The sequence below is a fragment of the Equus quagga genome, chromosome 9 (assembly GCF_021613505.1).
Source record: "Equus quagga isolate Etosha38 chromosome 9, UCLA_HA_Equagga_1.0, whole genome shotgun sequence".
NCBI classification, from domain to species: domain Eukaryota; kingdom Metazoa; phylum Chordata; class Mammalia; order Perissodactyla; family Equidae; genus Equus; species Equus quagga.
Window position 1 is genome coordinate 52,860,594 of NC_060275.1, and position 24,364 is coordinate 52,884,957.

The 24,364-nt window shown below is 40.5% G+C and overlaps 1 protein-coding gene across 1 annotated transcript; it reads right to left on the bottom strand.

The window, feature by feature from the left end:
• Nucleotides 1–1,279: 1,279 nt before the first annotated feature.
• CLUL1 (clusterin like 1) lies at nucleotides 1,280–23,497 on the bottom strand. The gene is made up of 7 exons (XM_046671243.1): nucleotides 23,392–23,497; nucleotides 22,095–22,243; nucleotides 17,465–17,632; nucleotides 15,142–15,574; nucleotides 9,910–10,047; nucleotides 4,837–5,051; nucleotides 1,280–1,468 (listed from the first exon to the last, which is right to left on the bottom strand). The coding sequence occupies exons 1-7, from the start codon at nucleotides 23,495–23,497 to the stop codon at nucleotides 1,280–1,282; spliced, it is 1,398 nt and encodes a 465-aa protein (XP_046527199.1).
• Between the last annotated feature and the right edge of the window lie 867 nt (nucleotides 23,498–24,364).

Consider the following 24,364-nt stretch of genomic DNA (forward strand, 5'->3'; position numbering starts at 1 on the left):
TTTTAAAAAAGGAAGGGTGAAAGGAGGGTGGGAGGGAGGGAAGTGAAAGAGCAAAGGAAAGGAGAAAGAAGGCCAGTGGGAAAGGAAGAGAAAAAAGGACATTTATTCAGCTGAGAAGTTTCTCCCCTTCCAGAAAGTGAAGACCCTCCCCTCCACTCCCAGAGGCCCCTGCCCTTGGGCACTCCCTACATGCCGCCCAGCATCACTGGTGTGTGTGTGTCTTGCACCATCCCATCCCCCACCAGATAGGAAGCTCACTTGGGAAAGCATCTTGTTCAGTTAATCATTTTCTCCTCCACGGTGCCTAGGTCTTGTGCCTTCACTTAGCAGATGCTCAAAAGATGGTTGATGTGTGACTGACAGAACTTGAAAAAAGTTCTCCAAAATTCAGAGGGAAAGGGAACGGCAGCAAATCCAGTAATATCTAGCTTAATTATACATTGATGGTGACCTACAAACAAGGTCCCTTGTGAATAACAACTTAGAATTAAAATTTAATTATTCTTTAAGATTGATCATATCACCAAAGGAGAATATTATAAATAGGTTTAATTGTGCCACTAATTTAGGAGATATTTAGCAACAATCTACTTAATCATTCTCTTGTTCTTAGACATTAACATTGTTTGTTTTTTTTTAAAGATTTTACTTTTCCTTTTTCTCCCAAAGCCCCCCGATACATAGTTGTGTATTTTTACTTGTGGGTCCTTCTCGTTGTGGCATGTGGGACGCTGCCTCAGCATGGCATGATGAGTGGTGCCATGTCCGCGCCCAGGATTCGAACCAGCGAAACGCTGGACCGCTGAAGCAGAGCGCACGAACTTAACCACTTGGCCACGGGGCTGGCCCCTAGCGTTGTTTTTAATATTTTACTATTTTAAAGAATTTTGCAAATATAGATGTTGGGACAAGAGGGGGACTTATAATCAAATTTAGATTTATTCCTTAGGATTGATTCCAGAAGTGGAATTATTGTATCAAAAACACTTTATGGCTCTTGACAAGCATAATCCAATAACTCTTCAAAAAGGAAAAAAACAGTTATGTTCCCACCAATAACATAAGAATTCCCATTTCATCACACTCCTATCAGGATTCTTATTTTTTTTAACATGCAAATTTGATAGGTAAAACATTCTGTTTTGTCTTAGTTTTCATGTCTATGATTATTAATGAGGTTGAACATATTTTCCAGGTGTTTTAAAACTAGTTTTGCGGTTTTTTCCTTTTATGAATCATCTGTTCCTGTCAACAAAGCATTCCGCATCAGACACTCTGCCTACCAAATTTTGAAATGTTCCTTAAAATGCTGTACAGCTTTTGCCAGCACGTGGCTAAGGAAGTTAGAATTCTCAGCACTTTCTTCAAGAGGGATCTTGAGTGTGACATTGGGCGAAGGCAGAATGCTGAAGTCTATCGTCATGTCACCTCGTTTGGAAAAATTTCCTTCAGGAACACCTGGAATTACCTAAAAAGAAGGTTTATACAGTAAAAGATTACTAAATTGCAGTGCACATTCAGGATTAATTTAATACCATGTTAGGCAAGACAGGCTAGGTTGTGCTGAGGTAACAAATTAGCCCCAGCATTCCAGTGGCTTCATGCAACAAAAACTTATTTCTGGCTCATGTTACACGTCCAATACAAGGGCTCTGTACCACCTAGACACTCAGGACCCTGGCTGACAGTGCACGTCTTTTCACGACTGTAGCATATGGTACACATGGCTTTCTTTGTGCCCTCAGCAGAGAAAAAGAATGGATAACCACACAAGGCTCTCCATCACCTCAGTCTGGAAATCACTGTTGTCATTTTTATTCACCTTTCATTGGCCAGAACTTGCCACATGGCACCACTTAACGGCAAGAGGAGCTGGAAGACATGAGTGAGCAGATGGAATATTTGGTGAGCACATTGTCTGTGCCACAAATATTAATGTGATGCACCAAGTTTTGTACTGGGTTTTCCCAAGAAAATTACACATTATGGTTGTGTGTGTGATTTTTGTAAGAACCAGTCATCTGAAATGCACATCAGTTACTCTCTTAATGAATTCTCAAGTGCATATACTTTGATTTTAATAATAGAAATGAAACTGTCCTGACATGCAACTTGATGTAACCTTAAGAGAACTATTTTGAAAATGTTTTCAAATAAATTCCCTTATCAAAAAAACTAAAGCAAGGGGCTGGCCCGGTGGCACAGTGGTTAAGTTTGCATGCTCTGCTTCAGCAGCCCAAGGTTTGCCGGTTTGGGCCCTGGCCATGGACCTACACACTGCTTGTCAAGCCATGCTGAGGCAGGCGTCCCACATATTAAAACAGAGGAAGATGGGCACGGATTTTAGCTCAGGGCCAGTCTTCCTCAGCAAAAAGGGGAGGATTGGTGGTGGATATTAGCTCAGGGCTAATCTTCCTCAAAAAAAAAAAAAACCCACAAAAAAACAAAAAAACTAAAGCAAAATATTAAGAAGCCAAATAAAAACTGATAATGTCTTAATTCTAGTTCATAAAGGAATAGCCAACATAACTTTTCCCCTTTTCCTTTTGGTGAATATAACACACATGAAGACTGCATGAAGCATTTATGTCTAATTTAATAAATAATTATAGAGCTGACACCCGTGTAACTACAACCCAGGACATAACTTTTTTCACCTGCCGGAATGTGTAAAATTTTCACATAAGGTTCCTCTTCAGTACTTGCTGTTTTATGGCTTTACATTTTCCGTTACATAATGAAATAAAAGCTGTTTTGAGAAAAATAACTCTTACAGGTAGTTCAACAAAGTGCTTAAGTTTACCAATTCTGAAGAAACACTGCTTGAGTTTGAATCACAGTTCTACTATTTACTAGCTGTGTGACGTCAGATAAATTGTTTAACTTCTCTGTGCCTCATCTGAAAAATCTGGAAAACAATAATACTTACCTTATAGGATCATTGAGGGTATTAAATGATCTGATATATGGAAAAAGTTCTTAGAACATCGTCTGACACGTAGTAAGTGCTCTTCAGTAAAGATTATTATCAGAAAAAATATCATTGAAAACAATAATTTTATTTTCTACAGAGGTTTTTACACAGAAGTGCCTTTGTTTTCAATATAAGGAATTTTAGACAAGTCTGTTCGTGTTACTCAGAGACATTGGAATAGAAGCAAATGGAAGCGTAGAATGAAAAATATTGACAACAATGAAAACAATTCAATATTGGCTGTACCTTTCTAAAGTTTGAAAGCAGTGCTAAAATTTTTCTTCAAATTTTATTCTTCAAGACAAGAATTTTTCCTCGTTAAACTAAAAATCTGTGGTATTTGTGAGGATGATCAAATACGCTGAATTATTTTCCTCTCTGAGGGTACGATCTATCTCATGAAGTAACAGAATCAGAGAGTCCGCAGGCATTGGAGAGTGGCTTTCAAACCTCTTGCCTGTGGTCTAGTTACAAATACATTTTACAGCCTGACTCAAAAACACACGTCTTACGTCTATGTGTACACATATTTATACACACACATATGGAAACGAAAGTTCCATGACGTATGCATATGGCTTATCAAACGTTGGCACTCTAATATTTTCTATTCTAGTCTGTCCCATTGTTTTTGTTTGTTTGTTTTGTTTTTTTAATGTTCTGGTTGTAACTCTCTGGACTTACTTCTCAAGCCACACACTGGCCACAACTTTGCAGTTGGAAGAGAGTGAAACACTAGCATACGGAATGTCAGAGGTCAGATTCCCTAAGAGCGGAGCCTGACACTCTGACGTGGGTGACTGAGCAGGGAGCCTTCAGGTGAAACTTTTAAGGGGATGAAGCAAAGCAAGACAGAGAAGAGGGAGACGCTAATCTGGGATGTGGCTTCAGAAGGTGACCTCACCTGACCCTGCAGGGAACTCTGGATCGTAAGTGGCCCCAAGGGCAATCCTTTGGAGAAGGTTAGGGGGTGAGAAGTTAGCAGCAGCACCAGCTGGAGTTGGAAAGGGACCCCTGGGGAACTTAGGGCACCAGCGCTCCATGCTGCACAAAATATTGCATCTTCAATTGCTCTGCCCAGTGATTTTTGTACCCAGGTCTTTTTAGGAACCTGCCAATACTGACCTCACCAGGAATCACTAGCCTGGTGCCTTGGGATATTAAAGTGATATGTGCATTGTGGGAGGTCAGGAAAGAAATTCAGTCACTGTTTTAAGCAAAAAGAGTTGTTGATTGAATGTGGGAGACATGGCATAAGTGCAACTTAAGATGGCAATTTGTTTTTATGTGAAGGTTAGTATATAAAAATGTTTACTTCTCTAGGTAAGTCAGACGCTTACTGTGTCAAAAGCTGAGTGCTATAATTTACACAGTTCTTGCTTTGTAAAGGAACCTATACTAATCACTTTAAGGACATACATTTTAAAGCAGCTGTTATTACTTCCATTTTGCAGATGGAAAAACTGAGGCCTAGAAATGTTAAGGAACTTTCCCAAACTTACTCAGCTGCTAAGTTTCAGAGTCAGCTTTTGAAATCGTTACTGTATCTGAAAGTCTTCTCTCTCAAAAACTACATCGGCCAGGTTTCTTCAGTGTCACCTGTATCAGTTATAGCACTATATAGCTCTAAGAGAATTAGCCATCTCTGCATTTAGGAAGGGTTTCCTGTTTTAAATTGGTTTTCTCTTTAGAGTTTCTTGTTTTCTAAAGACCATGCACAACGTTAAAAACAATCACAAGGGAAATATGAATATCCTCCTATAGCTTGTTTTCAAATTCAGATATAATTAATAAGTAAACTAACAGAAAAATCAATGTATGCACATGTAATCTCCATATCTGTTCTTGGGTCCCTCCGTTACCTCTATGGAATTGAAGATGTTCTCAGTTCCTGGGGTCTGGTTTGCCAGTTCAGTCACCCAGCCAAACTGCTCTCTCATCCTCTCCATCAGATACGCGGTGTCGTCCAGGTGCTGCTGGGTCATCTGGAGAACCTGGGTGTACTGCTGATTGGATATGTTGACAAGTTTAAGGGCCTCATCCACTTTTGTGTGCAGTTCAGGTACATCAGGACAGTCTAGCAAAGAAGAAAGTAACACGATAAAGGAACAGGTCCATGAGATTTGGAGTTGGGTGATGTGGGCTTAAATCCCAGTCCTTACACTTTCCATTCCAGCCTTTTGACCTTGAGTGAGTTTTCAAATGAGTAAAATGAGCGTGAATGAAATAATAACGTAAAGTGCCTGATCACACGGTTGGCGCACATTACAGACTAGCAAATGTTCCTTTGCCTTCCTTTTTCTCCTTCTGTTCTCTTTGAAGATTGTTAGTGCTACTCCCTGATATCCTGATCCTCCTACTTCAGGACACACAGGGATGTACTTCCCTGCCAGCTCGAAGCTGACTGTGGACATCTTTAAAGTGATGTATCTCATTTCTGGAGGAAGCCTTCAAGAAAGGTTTAGGTTAGCTAAAATAAAAAGACAGGCAGTAATATGCGTTGACAAGGATTTGGAGAAATGAGAACCCTCATACATTTCAGTGGGATGTATGTAAATGGTGCACCCAGTCTGGAAGCAAGTTTGGCAGTTCCTGAAAATGTTAAACATAGAGTTATCATTTGACCCAGCAATTCTACTCCTAGGTATAGACCCAAGAGAACTGAAGACATATGACCACACAAAAACTTGTACACAAATGTTCATAGCAATATTGTAATAGTCTTAAAGTAGAAACAAACCAATGTCCATCAACTGCTGAATGGATAAACAAAATTTGGTATATCCATACAATGGAATATTATGTAGCCATGAAAAGGAATGAACTTCTGATCCATGCTACAACATGGGTGAACCTTGAAAACATTATACTAAGTTAAAGAAGTCAGTCACAAAAGGCCACATATTGTTTGATTCCACTTATATGAAATGTCCAGATTAGGCAAATTCAGAGAGACAGAAGGCAGGTTAGTGGTTGCCAGGGGCTAGGTAGAGGAAGCAGGTGGGAAGAATGGGAAGTAAGAGCTAATGAGTGCAGAATTTCTTTCTGGGATGAAAATATTCTGGAATTAGATAGTGGTGGCGGTTATACAACTTTGTGAATATACTAACCACCATTGAATTGTATACTTTAAAAGGGCGAGCTTCATGGTATGTCAACTATATTTCAGTAAAGCTGTTATTTAAAAAAACATACTCACATGATCCGTGGGACCCACAGCACCTGGAGGCATTTTTTAGTCACCACATAGACATAAGAAGGAATGTTTCAAGAGAAGGAAGGAAGAAAACCCACATGTAGCAGGTGTCTCTTATGAAGTGTAACAATTTGTATCCGTTAGCTTTTGCTCCAGCCATCCCAGCTGAGGCCTCTCATCTTCCAGAAGATTAGCCTGGGCTTGTTCACACCGTGATGGATAGGTTTCCAGCAGCAAGAGAGGACAAGCCTTAATTTACAAGCACATTTCAGGTCTCCCCTTTGGTCATATTTGCCAATGTTTCGTTGGCTAAGGACAGACCCATGGCCAAGCCCAGAGTCACGAGTTGGAAAAATAGACTCCACCTCTTGATGGGAGGATCCACAAAATATTGTGGCCATTTTCATCCTAATCCACTGTATATTTGTCCCCTTCTGCCTGTGAGAGTTCCCAGCTCAGACCTGTTGTTTCTTGAGTAACTATTAATATTGAACATCACTTTCAAAACAGATCCAATTTAATGGATAATTTTACGGTCTCGTGTAACAGAAACTGTGCCAGAGAAGAAATTCCTCAGCATAAATCCCACGTGCCTACCACCTATGTTAAGGAATAAAATATTACCCAAACAGATGAAGCCCCCGCTGCGCCACTTCCACGTCACAACCCCTTTGTCTCCTCAAAAGGAAACTGCTACTTTGAATTTGGGTGTATATATCCAGTAATTGATATGGGAAAAGAGGGAAAGAGCCACTTAAAGTGCATTCATTTAAAAGTGGGACCAAAAACGTATGGTAAAGAGTGAAGAAAATGATTTATGATGTTTTGGAAAACATTTTATTTATCAAATACAAGGTTATAATATAGCTATGTGCTTAGTCTTAGAACAAAGAATGAATCAAAGGTTGATTGAAAAGGCAAAATCGTTGTTTGACAAACTATACAAGAGTTGTTTGTAACAGCAAAACATTGGAAGCAACTTGGATGAAGCACTTCCGCAGGAGAATGGATGAATGAAGTGTGGTAGGCCTACGCGGACTAGCACAGGACAGCGATTAATGAATTGGAACAATGCAGAGTCACGCGGCCAAATCTCACAAACTGTAACTGTGTGACAAACCAAGTTGCAAAAGAACACATAAGGAATGATATTTGGATTGTCAAGAAAAATTATCCCAAACTTGGAAATAAGGCAAAAGAACGGCTGTGTGTCTTTTCAATGTCATAGAAAGCATTGTCTTGAGGTCCACCCAAAGATTACTTAATTCTCCGGGGAGATGTGCTCTGGTAGATTTATAACTATTTACTGTTGCTTAGAGCCAGACTCTAGGCAGTTAGATGCAAATTATAGACTGGAAGTTTGCAAAGGATTTTTGTCCAGTAGAGATATAAGTTATTTTGGCTTGATAGAAAACATAACTGCAAAAGTGTAGTTTTATTGCCCTTTAGTATATTAACTTCATATCTAATTTTGCAATCTTACTTCAACATTCTATCTTTGACTGTAAATACTTCAGTCTCTCTATACTCCTTTGAAACAGCTTTAACTCATTAACAGAAAAAAATTAATCTTGACATGTGCTCCTTTTGTATTTGTATGAGTCATATTTTTAAGTTTAAAAATTATACTTTGACAATACAAAAATTAAAAACACGTAAAACATTGCTATGTATGGTGTATGTGTGTGCTATATATAAACATACACGATAAAGGTATAAAGAAATGCAAGGAAATAATAAACACCAAATTCAAAACAGCAGTTTCCTTTGAAGGGGATAAAGAGCACAACCTTCCACACCTCTGGAAGGTGCACAGTGGGGGCTTCACCTGTTTCGGTAATGTTTTGTTTTTAAAATCTAGGCACACAGGTTTTTATTATCTTATTCTTTGTTTTTGGTTGAGGAAGATTAGCCCTGAGCTAACATCTGCTGCCAATCCTCCTCTTTTTGCTGAGGAAGACTGGCCCTGAGCTAACATCCGTGCCCATTTCCTCTACTTTATATGTGGGACGCCTACCACAGCATGACTTGCCAAGCGGTGCCATGTCCGCACCCGGGATCCCAACCAGCGAACCCCGGGCCGCCAAAGCAGAACGTGCGCACTTAACCGCTGCACCACTGGGCTGGTGCCTATCTTATTCTTTACACATTTATAATAAAATGCATTTTATAATAAAATTGTTTTACCTTTGCAGCAATCAATTTACACTGCATGTATACTGTATCTAATGCATTACCTGATGCATATTGATTATCTGATGCTTTTATGCTGTATTATCTGATTTCTTCTGTATTAAATTTTTTCCGGTTTTATTGAGAAATAGACATAGTTTAAGGCGTACAACATGATGGTTTGATTTACTCATACTGTGAAATGATTACTGCAATAGGTTTAGTTAACATCCATCATCTCATATAGATACAATCAAAAGAAAAGAAAAAAAATTTCTCCTTGTGATGAGAACTCTTAGGATCTATTCTTTTCCCAACTTTCCTATAGACGATACAGCAGTGTTAGCTATAGACACCGTGTTGTACATTACATCCTAGTAATTGTTTATCCTATAACTGCAGGTTTGTACCTTTTGAGCCCTTCCTGCAATTCCCCTTCCCCATCTTCTGTATTATTTGATGACAATCAGGGCGAGATGATAATCAAAGCTTTTAACTGGATGAAAGAACATTAATGATACTGAGACGGGAAGTTTGAGTGGGACTATTTTTGTAAGTGGTCAGTACATCAGTGTGTGTTTTTCTGTTATAAAATCTTCTGTTTCTGTAGGCAACCTTGTACCTGTGACTTAAGAGACAAACACTTGAATAATGAGAATCATTACGTCAGACATTTTATTTAATCCTCAAAACACCTGTGTGAAGTAGATAGACGAATCCCATCTTCCAAATGATGAAACAGAGGTGCAGAGAGTCAATCAGTTAGCAATTCAGGAGAAACAAGACCCTCATTGGCTCTATCAAAAAGGTCAGTTTATATTCAACCTCCTACTCCAACCCATTAGCCACACTTTTTTAGAACTTCTTTCCCTTAGGGCTTTAGTGAGGTGGAAAGCAGGTGCACAGAAATCAAAAGTTCCTCCTGGCTTTCTAAGCAAATTTGCATTTGGGTCCCAGCGGGTGAGAGGAGCGACTTCAGTTAAGGAAAGCAGAGGTAGACCAGGGGAGGGAGGGAGCGGGGGGACTGGCCGTGGAGAGAAGGGTTTCTCTCCTGGGAAAGGAATGAAAGGCCACTCTTTGGCTGCTCTGGGAGGAGAAAGGCTTTCTGGGACTCGTGAGAGGCCACTTTCCATATTTAACTACTGATTAGTAATTAACCCGCCAACTGGAAGGAGTTAACACCGCTTTCAGAAAAACTCACTTGGTTACAACTTTGCTAACACAACGGGAAGGTTGCTTCATTGGCGGGTTTTCTTTTTGTTCACAGTAAGAAAAGAGCTGCCCCATTTTGCTCACAGTTCTCTTTTGCACACGTTAGTGTTTGTTTGCTCTTTAACCATAAAAAATTTCACAGGAACAATAAGAGAATTTAAAAAGGGGAAAAGTGAGTTGACCTACTTTTGAATAATAAAAGTTTATAAACCCACATTGAGCACTCCCAGATGGAAATGAGCACGCAAAAAAGTGCTTGAAGGGAAGCGAATGAATCCACAACGCTTGTAAAAGTGAGATTTTTAACCTCTGACCAGCAAACTATTAAAACTCTGAGAAAATAAGAGTTATTTACCTTCCCATAGGTAATCCTGACATTTTTGGCATCTTGCATGAAATTGGAAACATTCTGACAAATTCTGGCCAAGATCTCCACACAGTCCTCTGTCCCCCACAGGCAGCATCTTTGAACTCGGGCCTCCACGGTCAGAGTCTGCAGGTAACACAGAGTTTCCAGGTTAGTTTCATTAGAGTCTGCACTTTAAAGGAGTAGGTACAATGTCGTTTCTTGCTTTTTCTTATTGTTGAAAGATGTGTTTTCAACATCTTCCTGTATCCAGTCATAGGAGCACACATTGGTGCAACCATTTGCTAGGACAATTTGACATCTACCAAAAAGTGCACACATCCTTTAATCCAGCAATCTCAATACTATTATTACTCAACATTATTAGTACACTTCCCTCCTATATACATACACACAGATGTTAATGCATGTAATTTTATTTTCTGGAAGAAGTCATAAAAATTATTAATAGTAACTTTTTAAAAATCCAAGCCTGACAGTACATATGCAAACCTTGTATTTAATTAAATAAATCACTTAAAATATTCTTAATTACAATCACAAGTTTTTCAGCAAAATATGTATTTACAAAGTTGTAAAAATGGCCACATGTCAGTACGTCCGCACCCAGGATTCGAACCAGCGAAACCCTAGGCCGCTGCAGCAGAGTGCGTGAACTTAACCACTCGGCCATGGGGCCGGCCCCTCAGCATGTGTTCTTTTATGCTATGGTGTATCTCACTCATGAGAGTTTGTTTGACAAAAGGGATTCAACCCGCATTAGGAAGAATCAAAGCTTCTTTCATAAGGATTGAATGTATTAACAGACGTTTCTCACAATCCTGCAGTCACTCAACCAAAGCCATCATCTATGTGGACAGCCTTTGGATAAGAAGAGTTCGCGTGATAATCTCCATGTGGCCCAACTTTTAAACCTGGGTGATACATTCTCTTATAGACTGACAGTGCTTTATCTATGTCAGTAATTTCATTTGAAACAATTTATATTTTAGGTTTACTTGTTTGGATTTTATGTAAAATTATGATCTCATATTTGGAACTTGAAAATTGTCTTTAGCTTTTTTTCTAATAATTGATGTTAGCCTTTGCACAACTATCAAACTGGAAATTTTTAACTTATGCGCCACATCTTCCTCTGTCTCATCTACCACAGCTATTCAGTGAAGTCTTTAATTTCTACCTCTTCATCTTATCTCCATCCTACCTTCCTGATCTGTCTCCACTGCCACTGTCTACAAGTCCACATTAACCTGATGATTTTCTGTTATATTAAATCCTCAACATTTAAAAATGAAACATTTCATTTTGAGATAAACTGTGAAGTCCATTGCTTAAAAACCTAGGAGGCACTTGTTAGATCATATGGTTCATAAGGCAACCGTCTCCTTTGTGGAATAGAAAGTCGTTTCCTCCCAGCAGCCTTCTGGAACCCTCCCCTGTAATAAAGTGGCATCTCTTCTCGCCCACAGCACCCCTGGGAGTTCTACTGGAGAACTTCTCTCTGCTTTATGTACTGTTCGCTTTCATATCTTCTCTATTAGACTCTGAGTCCCATGAGGGAGGGGATTTGGTCTTACTTTAATCTTGTCATTTTCCTGTATCTTCTGTCATTTCACTTATGATATGGTAATGTAATTGTCCACTGATCTGTCAGTTTTCCTTTCTCTGAAATGAGCTCCTAAAAGTCAGGGGCTGTGTCATAACCATCGTCTTATTCCCAGCGTCTAGATTAATACCTGGTATATAGATCAGGGATGCCAAATTCTAGGTCCACTGACATCAGTTCCCCATCCTGTACCACAGTATGGCACTAACCCATCACCTCACTTCAGTCACGCCATGACAGAGCCTCTGGACCCTTCTAGGCAGCTACTGCCGGCACCATCACTGATATGAGCCATGTACTCTCCCCACCTGCCTCTGTTCCCTACCCTCCAAGGGAAAATTAAAGTCAGCAAACACTCTCCAAGGTAGGATTAGAACCCAGATCTCCTGGCATCCAGCACTTGTCAAGCTACTACCCCACAAGGTTTATTGAACACAATCTCATCTACTCTTTCCAGGGATTTATAAGGCAAGTGAGGGCAACTGCCAGAGCTATTTCATTCTTTCAACAGATTCAGGAACTGAGGTCTAGAAAGGCCAAAGTAGGAAAGAAATTCTTCCATATGGAGACTGAAATGAAACCACAATAAAATAAGTAGTAAACATTAAGATATTTCAGATTTTTTATTATTGCCTCTCTCCTTTTAATGGTGTTTGTTATTCAGTTTTAGCTATTTGTCTAATTTTGGCTCTTAGGATGATCATGACAAATAAACTTCATCCGTGAAGGTTGCCAGATAGACAGTGCTCACTCATTAATGTTGGCCATAGTAATTGACAATAGATCTCTATTAGTTTCCCATTGCTATCATAACAGATCGCCACAAATTTAGCGGCTTGAAACAACAAATTATCTTCCACAGTTCTGTAGTCAGAAGTCTGAAATGGATCTCATGTTGCTAAAGTGGAGGTGTCAGCAGGGCTGTTTTTCCTTCTCGAGGCTCTGGGGGAAGAATCCATTTCCTTCCTTTCTAGTTTCTAGGGACCACCTACCATCCTTGGCTCATGGGTCCCTTCCTCTATCTTCAAAGCCAGCAAAGTAGGGCCAAGTCCTTCTCATGCTGCCATCTCTATTGATTCTTTTCTGCCTTCTTCCACTTTTAAGAACCCTTGTGACTACATTGGAGCCACCTGGATAATCCAGAATACTCTCCCTATTTTTAGGTCAGCTGGTTGGCAACCCCAATTCCATCTACAACCTTACTCTCCCCTTGCCATTAGCAGAGCATATTCCCAGGTTCTGGGGATGAGGGCTTGGTAGACATCTCTGGGCAGCTATTATTCTGCTGACCACGAGGGGCAGAGCTCAAAATGTCTTCTCACTGGGTGGATTTTCCAGGCGTGATGGGTTTATTCCTCCCCTACCACCTGTCCAGAAAAGCGATGGAAGCACATGCAAATGCCCTACAGCCCCTGCCTGACTATTCTTGATAAACAGGCCACCTGTGCTCTTCCGAGAAGACACTGTCTCCTCTGTTGGGCTGGCTGTGGACCATCTGGTTAGGGTAGGGATACCGGAGATAGAAGAGTGTAAGGGTGTAACACAGGCTTCTTTGTTTTTAATTTTTGCATTTACAGGGGACCCTGGACATCCAGGTGATCACCGAGATGCAAGTGATGCGGGGAGTGGGGAGGCAGGGAGAGTGGGCCCATGAGCCATCTGAGATCAGGGGCTGGTCCTGAGCCGTGTGAATGGGGAGGAACCTGAAGCAGAAAGGGTGGAAACCCACATTCTTAGTCAGTGGAGTGGGAGGGAGTCGCAGTGGTTGGGAAATTATCTGGATTTCAACGTGTCTGAGTCACTACTACTCCTGTGCACATTTGAACGCAGCAACCCATGTGTAAGGTCGCCACACAATGGGAAAGCTGGAGGGGGGTATGATTTTGTTCTAATGAACACATTCTGAATATTATTCTGAACAACTGACATCTATTTAAAAGGTCAGGCAAAAATTATTCAATATCATCCCAGTACTGACATAGTCTACTGCCTTGATGCTTTTCCTGAATATTTGGTGAATTTGGAGCCTCAGAATGGAACACCAGATAAAACACCTGACTTACAAGAAAAGTCCACGGGACCCCGAAATAGAACCTAACAACAATTCCAGTAATGATGTCTGTTCTCCGCTCCCGGAACAACCAGGCAGGAAGGATGTAACGGATTGCTTCCTGCCTTCAGTTTCTGACAGTGTGAGGTAAGCCCCTCCTATATAGAAGCCAGTTATGCAATGTTGTGGCAAATTTGAGAATTTGACTCAGGTGTTGCCAGCTGCAGCTGATATAATTGGGAAAGCGTCAGCCAGAAGGAGCCTGTTTTTTTCCTACATACAAAAAGCTGTGTATAATTAATATATACAACTTGATGAGTTTGGAGATAAGTATACACCCATGAAACCATCACAACCAATGCCATAAAACTATCCATCACCTCCAAAAGTTTCCTCCTGCCCTCTTATTTATTATTATTATTACTACTAGTGACAAGAATGCTTAAGATAAGATCCAACATCTTAGGAAATTTTTAATTATACAACATGGTATTGTTAACTATGCTGTACAGCTGATCTCTAGGACTTATTCATCTTGTATAACTGAAACTTTGTACCCTTGACCACCACCTCCTCGTTCCTTCCTCCCGTCTGCACCTGGCAACCGCCATTCCACTGTCTTCCTCTATGGGTTTGACCATTTTAGATTCTTCATATAAGTGGGATCACGTAGTATTTGTCCTGTGTCTGGCTCATTTCACCTAGCATAATGTCCTCCAGGTTTGTCCATGTTGTCACAAATGGCAGGATCTTAGAAGGAGCCCATTTCATTTTTCACGTCAGAGGGGAGCAGCCTTTTACTTGGCCTAGCGGTCAATAAGAGATAAGTCCAAGGAAACGCCAGTCCTACAGTTGCCCACATGGCAAGCAACTCTCACTTCTGAGATGCTGTGTCCCAGCCACTCCACAGAAGCCTGAAGACGATATCTCCTTCTGCCTTAAAACATAAAGCAGTGTTGTTTTTCCAACATGGAATATCAGGGGGCCCGAGTGGTACTGGTAGGATACCAATTCTTATCCTTTACAGAAATTCCTATTTCTGTAGTTTTGGGATTGTCTATGAGCATTTTCTACGGTTTTGTGCATAAGTGTTATGGTGTAAGGAATTACAGCAGTGATGTCAAGAAGGTCGTGGAGGGCACTAAAGGTGACCTGTTATACAGACACTGAGCTTCTTCCCCACTGGGAGTTCAGGAGCCTAGACTGATTGTAAAGAAACCCCATGATGCTCAAGCAGAATAGAGCTGAGCATCCACACGAGTTTTAATAAAGGAGGCAACCATTTTTTTTCAAGTTCTCACTCTACTAACATTTTCTTTTCAGCCCTGAAAACACACTTTATAAAGAGAGAACAGCCCCACAGAGCTCTTGACCATAAGGGAAGAGAGAGAGTGTTTGGCAGACTTCAAAGCTTCTTCTACGAGGCTCTGAAACTTTGATCATCCATAAATTGTTACTCTCAGAAACACTGCACAACGACTTAGAAATGTCTATCATTTCCAAAGTTAAACAAAACTTGACTTTAATATAGGCATCTAAGTAAAAATAATCTCTCTGTACTTACCTTTGTCTTGTTTTGGGAAATCCTCTATTGCATTCAGCGTCTCAGTAATCGTTGCACTGACACTTTGATAAATGGAGACACTGAAATTACAAAACAGCTGGAAGAAGCTGGGAATGTCCCAACTTTGCACAAGATTCGATTTTTTTGTGGGCTCTTTGGATAAGGCTGGAAAAAAGTAAGGCTCAATTAAGTCTGTATCTGACATGAAATATGATTGAAAAGCCTGGTCAAATTCTTGCTGCATCTGTTTGAAGACGTTAAAACTTCTGTTATAGAGAAATCTCACGTCCACAGTTAATTGGCTGAATACATTCTCTATTTGGGTCAGTTGTGCATCTTCTTCAATGACCTTCTCACCAACAGGGAGGTCTTGTTCATTATCTTCATGGAAAGGAAACAGAAACTGATATATTTTCCTGAAAAACTGTTCAACCTGTGGGGTGGGGTGGGGGATAAAAATGGAATAAGAAATTAATTTTCTTTCTGGACCATTTCTTACTGTAAATTTTAAGGTCAACTTACAATGATTCATTCTGAATCAAAAACAATTCTGGGCAAGTAATTCTGTCCGCAAAGGTGACTCACTTTAAGATAATTTATTAACACTCTTGTATCTGGCTTTGACTTTGACTCTGGAAATAGCATCTGAAATTCCTCCTGGCTCGTGTTTGCCTACCAAAGGCCTAAAAAGGCCAAGTTTGCAATATTGTTGACAAGCCACAACCTGATGTACTGGCGGTGGTTGGCATGCCATGGTCTAAAGGACACCGTGTAGATTGCCCAAAAACTGTGAAGAAGGCTCTTGTTTTTCACTCCTGTCTTAGGGTTTTAGTTCTTTTTTTTTTTCCCCTCAGTGGAATGTTATTAGTGTCTTTATCCTCTCCTCTTTCTTGTCTCATAAATTAGTTAGACATAAGACATACAGTTAAATAGATGACTTATAGATGGTTACATATTAGCAGTGGTCAAAGCCCTCCTTGGATGTAGTCAAAGGAACGAAGCTCTAATCGTGGCATTCCCTTCAGTGGGAGAAGATTTTCAGCAGTCACACCACGCTCTACTTCATCTATGTGACACCTAAGATTGTGCCAGAACATAGTTGCCCTTATACGATAGTGATATGGCCGCACTGAGTGTTACGGAACATTATTAACTATCAAATATCATCTCTGTGGCATCCCAGTGCTGTTCAAAGAATTCTCTAGAATTCTTAGAGGACTCATGCCTTTCTCAAAAAGTAATCTGGGTGGATCATCTGCCTCTCCCCTCTGCCAGCTTCTGTTTACCTGAATCGATCCACTAAAACAAAACTTTAAAGTCCCAAGAAATTTTCACAAAGTCACATAACTGGAACAGATAAGAATGGTCCCCAAGTCTCCTGATTTCCAGCCAGTGCTCGTTCCACCATAGTCTGCTGTATTAGAGAGTAACGGTGGCTATTAAAATAGAGCAGATGCAATGAACAGTGGTGGCAAATTAACTTGGCATATGAGTTATCCTAGGCGTTGCTCCCCCTATAACTGGGTACAGCACTGCCATGCCAGCAGCACACTCTAATTACTGCACGCTCTAATATGCAGAGGGAAGCTTCACTCCATTTATATTCAGCTCACTTCTTGAAAGGGAAGAGAAATGTAGGCCAAGAGAATAGGAGCCTTTTATGGGGCAGAGCTCATCCTACTCAGGTCACCACCCTCTGTGATTCCCTCTGCCCAGATGATAGCCAAAGGGGACAAAAAAGAAAACCTGCCTGTCCTATTGGACACACATCAATCTGGGTAAAGGGGACATGAATGTGTGCACGTGTGTGTGCTGCCACAAGAGGGCGGGTCTAGCGAAGGAAAGACTCAGGAGGCAGAGAATGTCTTCAAATGTTTGGCCTCTGGGGGAAAAGTGAGAGCAGGTGGATTCAGAGACTATAATACTATTATTCAGAATGCAATTCAGCAAACTCTTACTAGATAACTACAATGCTTAAAAGAAGACAAATAAGATAGGGTTCCTGCCCTTAAAGAGCTTACAATCTAGTGGGAACATCTTCACAAATAACAAACACAAGGCAGATGGGTCAGGATATTTCTGAGAGAGACACACACAGTGTCATTAAAAGGAGGGACAAACGCTGCATGGCTGTTCTAACTTGTAACGGAATATACACGGGGATTCACACCTGAGCACGAAGGTTAGATTCTAGACTGCAAAAGGCCAGAATCAGATCAGGCATCTCTCGTCTAAACAGTAATATAAATTAAATGTTTTTTTTAAAGCAAGCTGAAGTAGTTACCTTAAGAAGTCTGAAATCTCGAGCTCTATTTCCCCTTACCGTATTTTTCATAGAGGTCCAACGAGGTTGGCAGGCTGTATAAAATCTCAGGCAGCTACTTTCCAGGCAGGACTTGCATTTGCCCCAGGATTCTGTCAAAGACGCCTGGCACAGCCTTTCTTCCTCTTCCAGATGTTCCTGAACTTCATTCATAAGCTCCAGGGCCTCCTAATTACAAAGTAGAAACAAACATCCTATTTCCATTTCATAAATCTATGTGTATCTTTGTTGATTTCACCCTTTAAAAAAATGTGTGGATTCTAAAGTAATTCTTCATTCTTTCTTCAGGTCCCTAGCAGCTGACAGATCTACCCCAAAGCTTCCTGTTGGATTAAGAAAAGAGCACTGATTGATCCCTGTTGAAGATTGTACAAATCTTATCCATCTGTTCATTCATTCAGGCAACAGCTATTTATTGAGTGCTTGCCATGGGACAGACATACACTGGATGTGGGTGAACCAACAGTGAAGACATGGTCCCTATTCCGGGGGATGAACTGTTCACTTATCTGTCTTCACATCTAGTCCTTCCAGGATGTGGAAAGTGGGTGTTAAGGCTTATAAGCTGACACATTTATTCCCTTCATTGATGCTGCGTTTAATTACTGTATGTCCTTAAACATTGCCAGAAAGCGCAGTTCTTACGTGTACATCAAATCAAATCTGCCCCTTGAGTTACGTTCTAATTGCAGAGATGCTGTACTCTGTCTTCATTCCTCTCGTCCACGTTCCGAGCACGCCCCCTGGTGGTGCCTTGCTGTACGTGGCCAGGGCCCGCTCCGGGTGTAAGGAGCCCAGGAGAAGCGACCCCTACCCCTGAGGACCTCAGTCCTGCCCTCAGGAGCTCCCCGCAGGCTGGCAGCCCTGCCTAGACGCCTGGCCTCCCTGCAAGTGTGGACTTCTGCAGACGGGCTCCCGCCAGCCCTGAGATGTAGTTCACAGGAATTACCAGCGATTAACAGACTGCCCATAAGACAGTCTCAGAGCTAAAGTCAACTACTTAAGTGAAAACCACATGAGGGAGCAAGTTTCTGTACTTAAAACCAACTCAGTGTGCACTTTTCCCTAACGAGATAGAAAAAGAACTCACTCTTTTCTGGCATGGTAAGCCCAAAGAACCACCTGGGCACTGACAATCTTGTCCCTCCCATCCGCTGGCTTGGACTTTTCAGCTGTCTTCCTGCCAAATCCTGGTGCTAAGCCAGGCGGCGCTGGCTGTGGCCACATAAGAAAACTGGCAGGGCCCTAGCCTGTCAAACACACCTTGTGACCCAGACAGAATTTTCTTGTCTCCTGGGGCATTGCAGAACAACTTGGGAATCCTACATCTTCTCAAGAAAGGTTGCCTCATCTTGGCAGGCAACAAGACCGCCCAGATTTTCTCCATCAGTCCCAGTTTTAAATATTCTGCTCATTGTCATCATAAACCAAATCACAATATTTTCAATTCTGAACTACACTCACTGTCTACCCTTGGGCAAATTACTTGTAAACATCTCCGAGCCTAATATCCTCGTTCGCAAATAGGAATAACAATAAGGTTTCCCTCTGAAGGTTTTGTCTGAAGTAAGATAAGCAAGCAAGGCACCCAGCGCGTTATTAGCAGTATCTCTGATTTCCTTCCACTTGCCTCCAAGGGCAGAACCGAAACCAGTTACCAAATCACCAGTGCCCAGGTTTGGTAGTGCAATCTTGCATGGAGGAAGTAGATCTCTGGGTTAGGAACGCCTTGTCCATTCCTTCTGTTTCTCCCTAAATGCCCCACCCACTGGCAGGGTCCATATCTATTCCTGTAGTTTACAGCTTATCAAAGTCCCATCTAAACCTGGAGTGGGGGCAGTTCACTTGAAAGCACTTTAAGGTTTCCCACTTTAGTAAGTTTCAGATGCTCTCACTAAATATGACTAGAGGGGGGTTGAGGAGGGGGACCGTGATGACGCTGGGTCGCCTGAGGATGGGTGGTGCTCTGTAATGGGAGCCTGAGAGCGCCAACCCCATATTTGCCAATTCATAATTTGTCTGAAGTGTCCTTTATTCTAGGTTTACAGAATTTTAGGAGGGAGACTTAGGATTGAACAGGTTTCTCTTTTTTAAAATTAACTTCTTTTTTTTTTTAACTTTTTATTTTTCCTTCTTCTCCCCAAAGTCCCCCAGTACCCAGTTGTATATTCTAGTTACAGGTCCTTCTCGTTGTGGCATGTGGGATGCCGCCTCAACATGGCCTAACAAGCAGTGCCATGTCCACACCGAGGATCTGAACTGCCAAAACCCTGGGCCGCCGAAGTGGAGCGCGAACTTAACCACTCAGCCACAGGGCCGGCCCCTAAAATTAACTGTTTAACTGAGTGCCCTAATCTCAAGAGTATAATTCAAAGAATTTTTAGACAATAAGTAGGTTTTTAAGAAAAAACAATTCTACCAGTTCCTAGGATTCTTCAGGGCCAGAACTGAAACCACCACTTGCTGACTTGACCCACCCCTAACTGGAGCCTTCTTTTCATAGAACTACACTCTTGGCTTGCCTGGAGGCTCGGGAAAGGGAGAAAAACAGAAGGTCACTGGTGGCACAGGCACACTGCCCCCTGACTTTCTCCCCAGTCATTCCTTACAGTGTTGGAGTAACATGTTAATTAACATCTCGAGCCTCAGTTTCCTCAGACATAAAATGAAAGCAATGGTTCACCCAAGGTTGGAAGGATTACATGAGACAACGTGTTTTATAAAGGGCCTGAAGTGATATCCAGCGTCATTGTTCCCAGTGGTCAGACTCACAAGCCCACCAGGGAAGAGCCCAGCTCAAGGGCCTTCCCCATGTTCCTCAGGAGGAGCTATTTTTAACTTCCTCAAAATCTTTTCATTGCTGCGGAAAGAGAGGAGGGCCTGCAGCTGCGGGTCAGGCCACCTCCTTTCCTCACTAGGGACCTGCGTAACAGGGTGCGCAGACATGGCCGCAACACCAACCAGTCTGATGACAGGCTGACTACAGCTTTGGGGTTGGCCTGTCACACAGCCCAGCTCCCACTGCTTAATGGATACCCAGAGACCGCTGAGCTCGGAAGTAAAGAGAACTCCAGCAGCTATCTGGAACTCAGTGGCCCCAACTTTATAGGTCTATAGACATAGGGAGGAAATATTAGAACTTCTATTTGTACTTTTTTTAATTTAAAAATTGACTATGGGGAGACATTAAATAGGTGTAGAATTTCAGTTTTGCAAGATGGAAAGAATTCAGGAGACTGGTTGCCCAACAATGTAAATGTACTTAACACTATTGAACGGTGCACATAAAAATGGTTGAGACGGGAAATTCTATGTTATGTGTATCTTACCACAGTTTTAAAAAATGTTCTAATGAAAACAAATTTTAAACATAATTTACTCCAAATGTTAAAATTTAAAATATTTTCCAAGTTATTTTTTATTACAGTTTTGATTTCCCCTTTAAAGGTAATGGAAAATAATTTTTTTAAATGTAATTGCTTTGAGTGTCATGTTAATGGTTAAAGCTGTTGAACTACGAGCCCATGCAGTGTCTATAACTTAGAAATGTACTGAGCTTTATACTGTAACATGTGAACAATTTTTAACATCTTCCATGGACATTGAACACAATGTGTGTGTTCTTCATTGGTGAGATACATAGTTTCAACTATAACTATTAAGTAAAGGTATTTGAATTAAAAAAATGATTAGGATGATGTACTGTTTCACATACATTGGTGGTTTCTTGCGGTGCTTGTCAGGCCACTGCACGTGGCCAAGTGCACGTGAGGACTCATCACATTCCAGAAGCACCCACAGTGACTCCCTCTCTCATTGCAGCTGATTGCAATGAATTGCCATTGAAGAGGACTCAGGTAAATAAATGATGGTTTTTATTCTCTAGCTTTAACTAAACTAGCTGTCACTAAATAGACAGGAGGCTTCAAAAGATTCTTAAAAAAAAATCCCAGTAGATTAAAAAATATGAATACTTTAGGCTCAGGTAGACAAGAAGCAAATGGCAGAGCTGACACCTCTTTATTATGAGCTTTTTATTGGCCACTTGACAGTCAAAATATGATGATCTAATCAGATCTGGCAAATTGGCTGAAAAGAAAATTCGAAATATCTACAAGATTATTTGAAATATGGACTTATATCCACCCTACCTAATGAGGAACTTCACCATAAGTGTATTTTGTGCCTTGAGATGTTAGCGTTAGCAATTCATGTGTCTGATTTATAAATAAATTAATATGCATATATGTAGGAGTGAATGCTAACAAATATTTTAGTGATGGGGATGGGAGATCAAAACACTTTGGAGACCACTGATCTAGCCTAAAATCTCCCCGAAGACTTTTGACTCAATATCCTAACCCAGAAGGGACTAAGGATAAAGCAGCATTTTCCAAACAGAGACAAATCCCCGAAATGCCTGGGTCTGGAGCCCTGTAAAGGCCTCTACTACAAGGAATGTGTTCTTTGAAGAAATTTAAAATTTCCTTCAAACTTTTCCTCCATTGAGGGCTGCTCTCAAGAAAATCTAATATTAGGGAACATAGGTAATTCATCAGTTGCCCGAATAAGTGCAATATATATTGTGCAGATACATTTAAGAACAGATAATTTTTTTCACTGCCTCTACCTGCTTTTCTTCTCTGCATTTCTTCAGGGTTTTCATTAGATGGGTATGTTCCTCCTCTCTCCTTTCCATCATGATTTTCATCTGCTTCATACCAATCAAAGCCTTCTTCACCTCTTCATCTACATCTATCTCCCCAGCATCGGAAAAACCTAAAAGAGATGTGGCAGCTTTTTTCTTTGAGATCCGATCAGATTACCAGGTATCTGTATCTGCATCAGAATACAATGAGTTCACCAAGATTTCATGTCGCCTAAATAGAGGCTTAATTGTTCTTTGATAGCATCAAACTCTGAAAGCAGGTCATAATGAATTAGTTGTCAGCTGTCACATGGACCAAGCTGCCACATGGACGGTACCTTCTGTTCCTCACTGCTGAGCTGTTAGACAAGTCAGAGTTCATTTCACCTCATTCTTGTCACTTTCTTCTAGGCCTGTTTTCATTTATCCAATTTTTTTCTTTCACTTAAAACCCAAGTGTGTTTATATTAGAGAAAATTTCAGATTTTCTTTACAAACAATTTATTTTAAGTGCCCAACTGGGAACCTCAAACATAGTGAACAATTTCTCTTTCTTTCAGCTTCAATTACCTTCCTAGGAGGCATCAAATCTAGGAAGTAGTTCATATAATGCAAGATTCTTCAGTAACCTACTGGACATCTTGTACACCTTTAATCAGCCTTTAGTGACTATAAAAGGCATTGTTAATGTCTCGCCACAATAGCTGATGTGGCTTCCTAAGGAGCTTATTCTTGCCTCCAAATTTAATTATAGACCTCCAAAAAGCAACATTTTAACTAATTTATTTTTCCAAGTGTTAAGTACCCAAAGCGTATATCATCAAGCAAAGGTCACAAGTTAATGAGCACAGACCAACCAGATGCGATGTCATTATAACCCATTCTTTCACTATCTCAGGAATAACTGCACAGATTACTTTAATTGTTTAAATTTTGCAAATGTTAGAAAAGAATTTCACTGTTCATTAAAACTATGCTTAGAGGACACCAAACATCTGGATGATACCATGAAATGCAGCCCAAAAGTTGGCAAGTTTTATCTATGTGATAGCAAACATCTGGAAATGTGAAAGTTCTCAGACACTCCATTGGAATTTTCTATTTTTGTCCAGATGTTTGGCGTCACGTCTACTTGGTTTAAGTGCCTAGAGGACGTCTCACCGTGAAATGAGAGGGCTGTAATGACCACGGTTATCTCTCAACTGTAAATCACTGTAAATGCCAGCAGGACACACAGACACGCAAACAGGACACGGCACAGATAAAGCAACTTACGTACCCTTCAGGTGTCCGTGGATGGCAGTTTTGTCCCCCCAAGTAGGTGCACAGTGACGATCTTTCAGCCACAGCAGATACACAATAAACACCAAGAGTGGCAGCCTCATGTTCCCGCTGTTACTGCAAAGGAAAAATAAACCAGCATCAAATGCCTTCTTCCATTAGTTTAGTGCCTGTCGGCATCAATCGAAAACACATGCTGAACCAAAGCATTTTTCTGCCAATTTTTCTTCATGACTTGAGATAATTTACGCTAATATCCCTGAGACATAAGAAAAACTGGAATATAAATTTTTTTTAAAAAAACACCCAAGTCTCTATTTTGTTTACACTCTTTATGACAGTTAAATACAGTCATCATCTGAAGTACCTGAAATTTAAGGCAGTGAACACAGCCCCACAGAATCCAAACTTCATTTTATTCCCTTGTCAACAGTAAACATCCGCAAACAGACTTAGTCAAAATAGATCAGAGGGATTTTTTTTCCTCCCAAATTCTGAATTCTCAAGTGAATTTTTACCTAGATGGTTAACTACTTATTTTTTTATGAAAGCAAAACAGCCTCCCACATTTTTCTCACACTTCTTATAAACCCCATCAAGATACATGAATAGCGCAAGTTAAATTTTTTTCTTCTCAGATAATGAATTTCCTTTTAAATTTAATTTGATATACACTAATTATAAACATTCCAAATTCAAATGTTTAAAACTTTACTAAAAAAAGTTAAATAAATTAAAATAATTGTATGCTTTAATAAAGTTAAATTTATAAAATGTTAGATTAACTCTCCCCCAAAGGGGATATTAATCTGCTTTATGTGTATTTGCTACTTTGGGAAACAAACCCTCCATTATTTAACCAACATTAATCAACATTAAAAAAACACCTTTTTAATATGATAATAAAATAACATTGGTACAAGTAGTTACTAAGTTATCACATTTTACGTAGCTCTACGTCTGTCATTTGA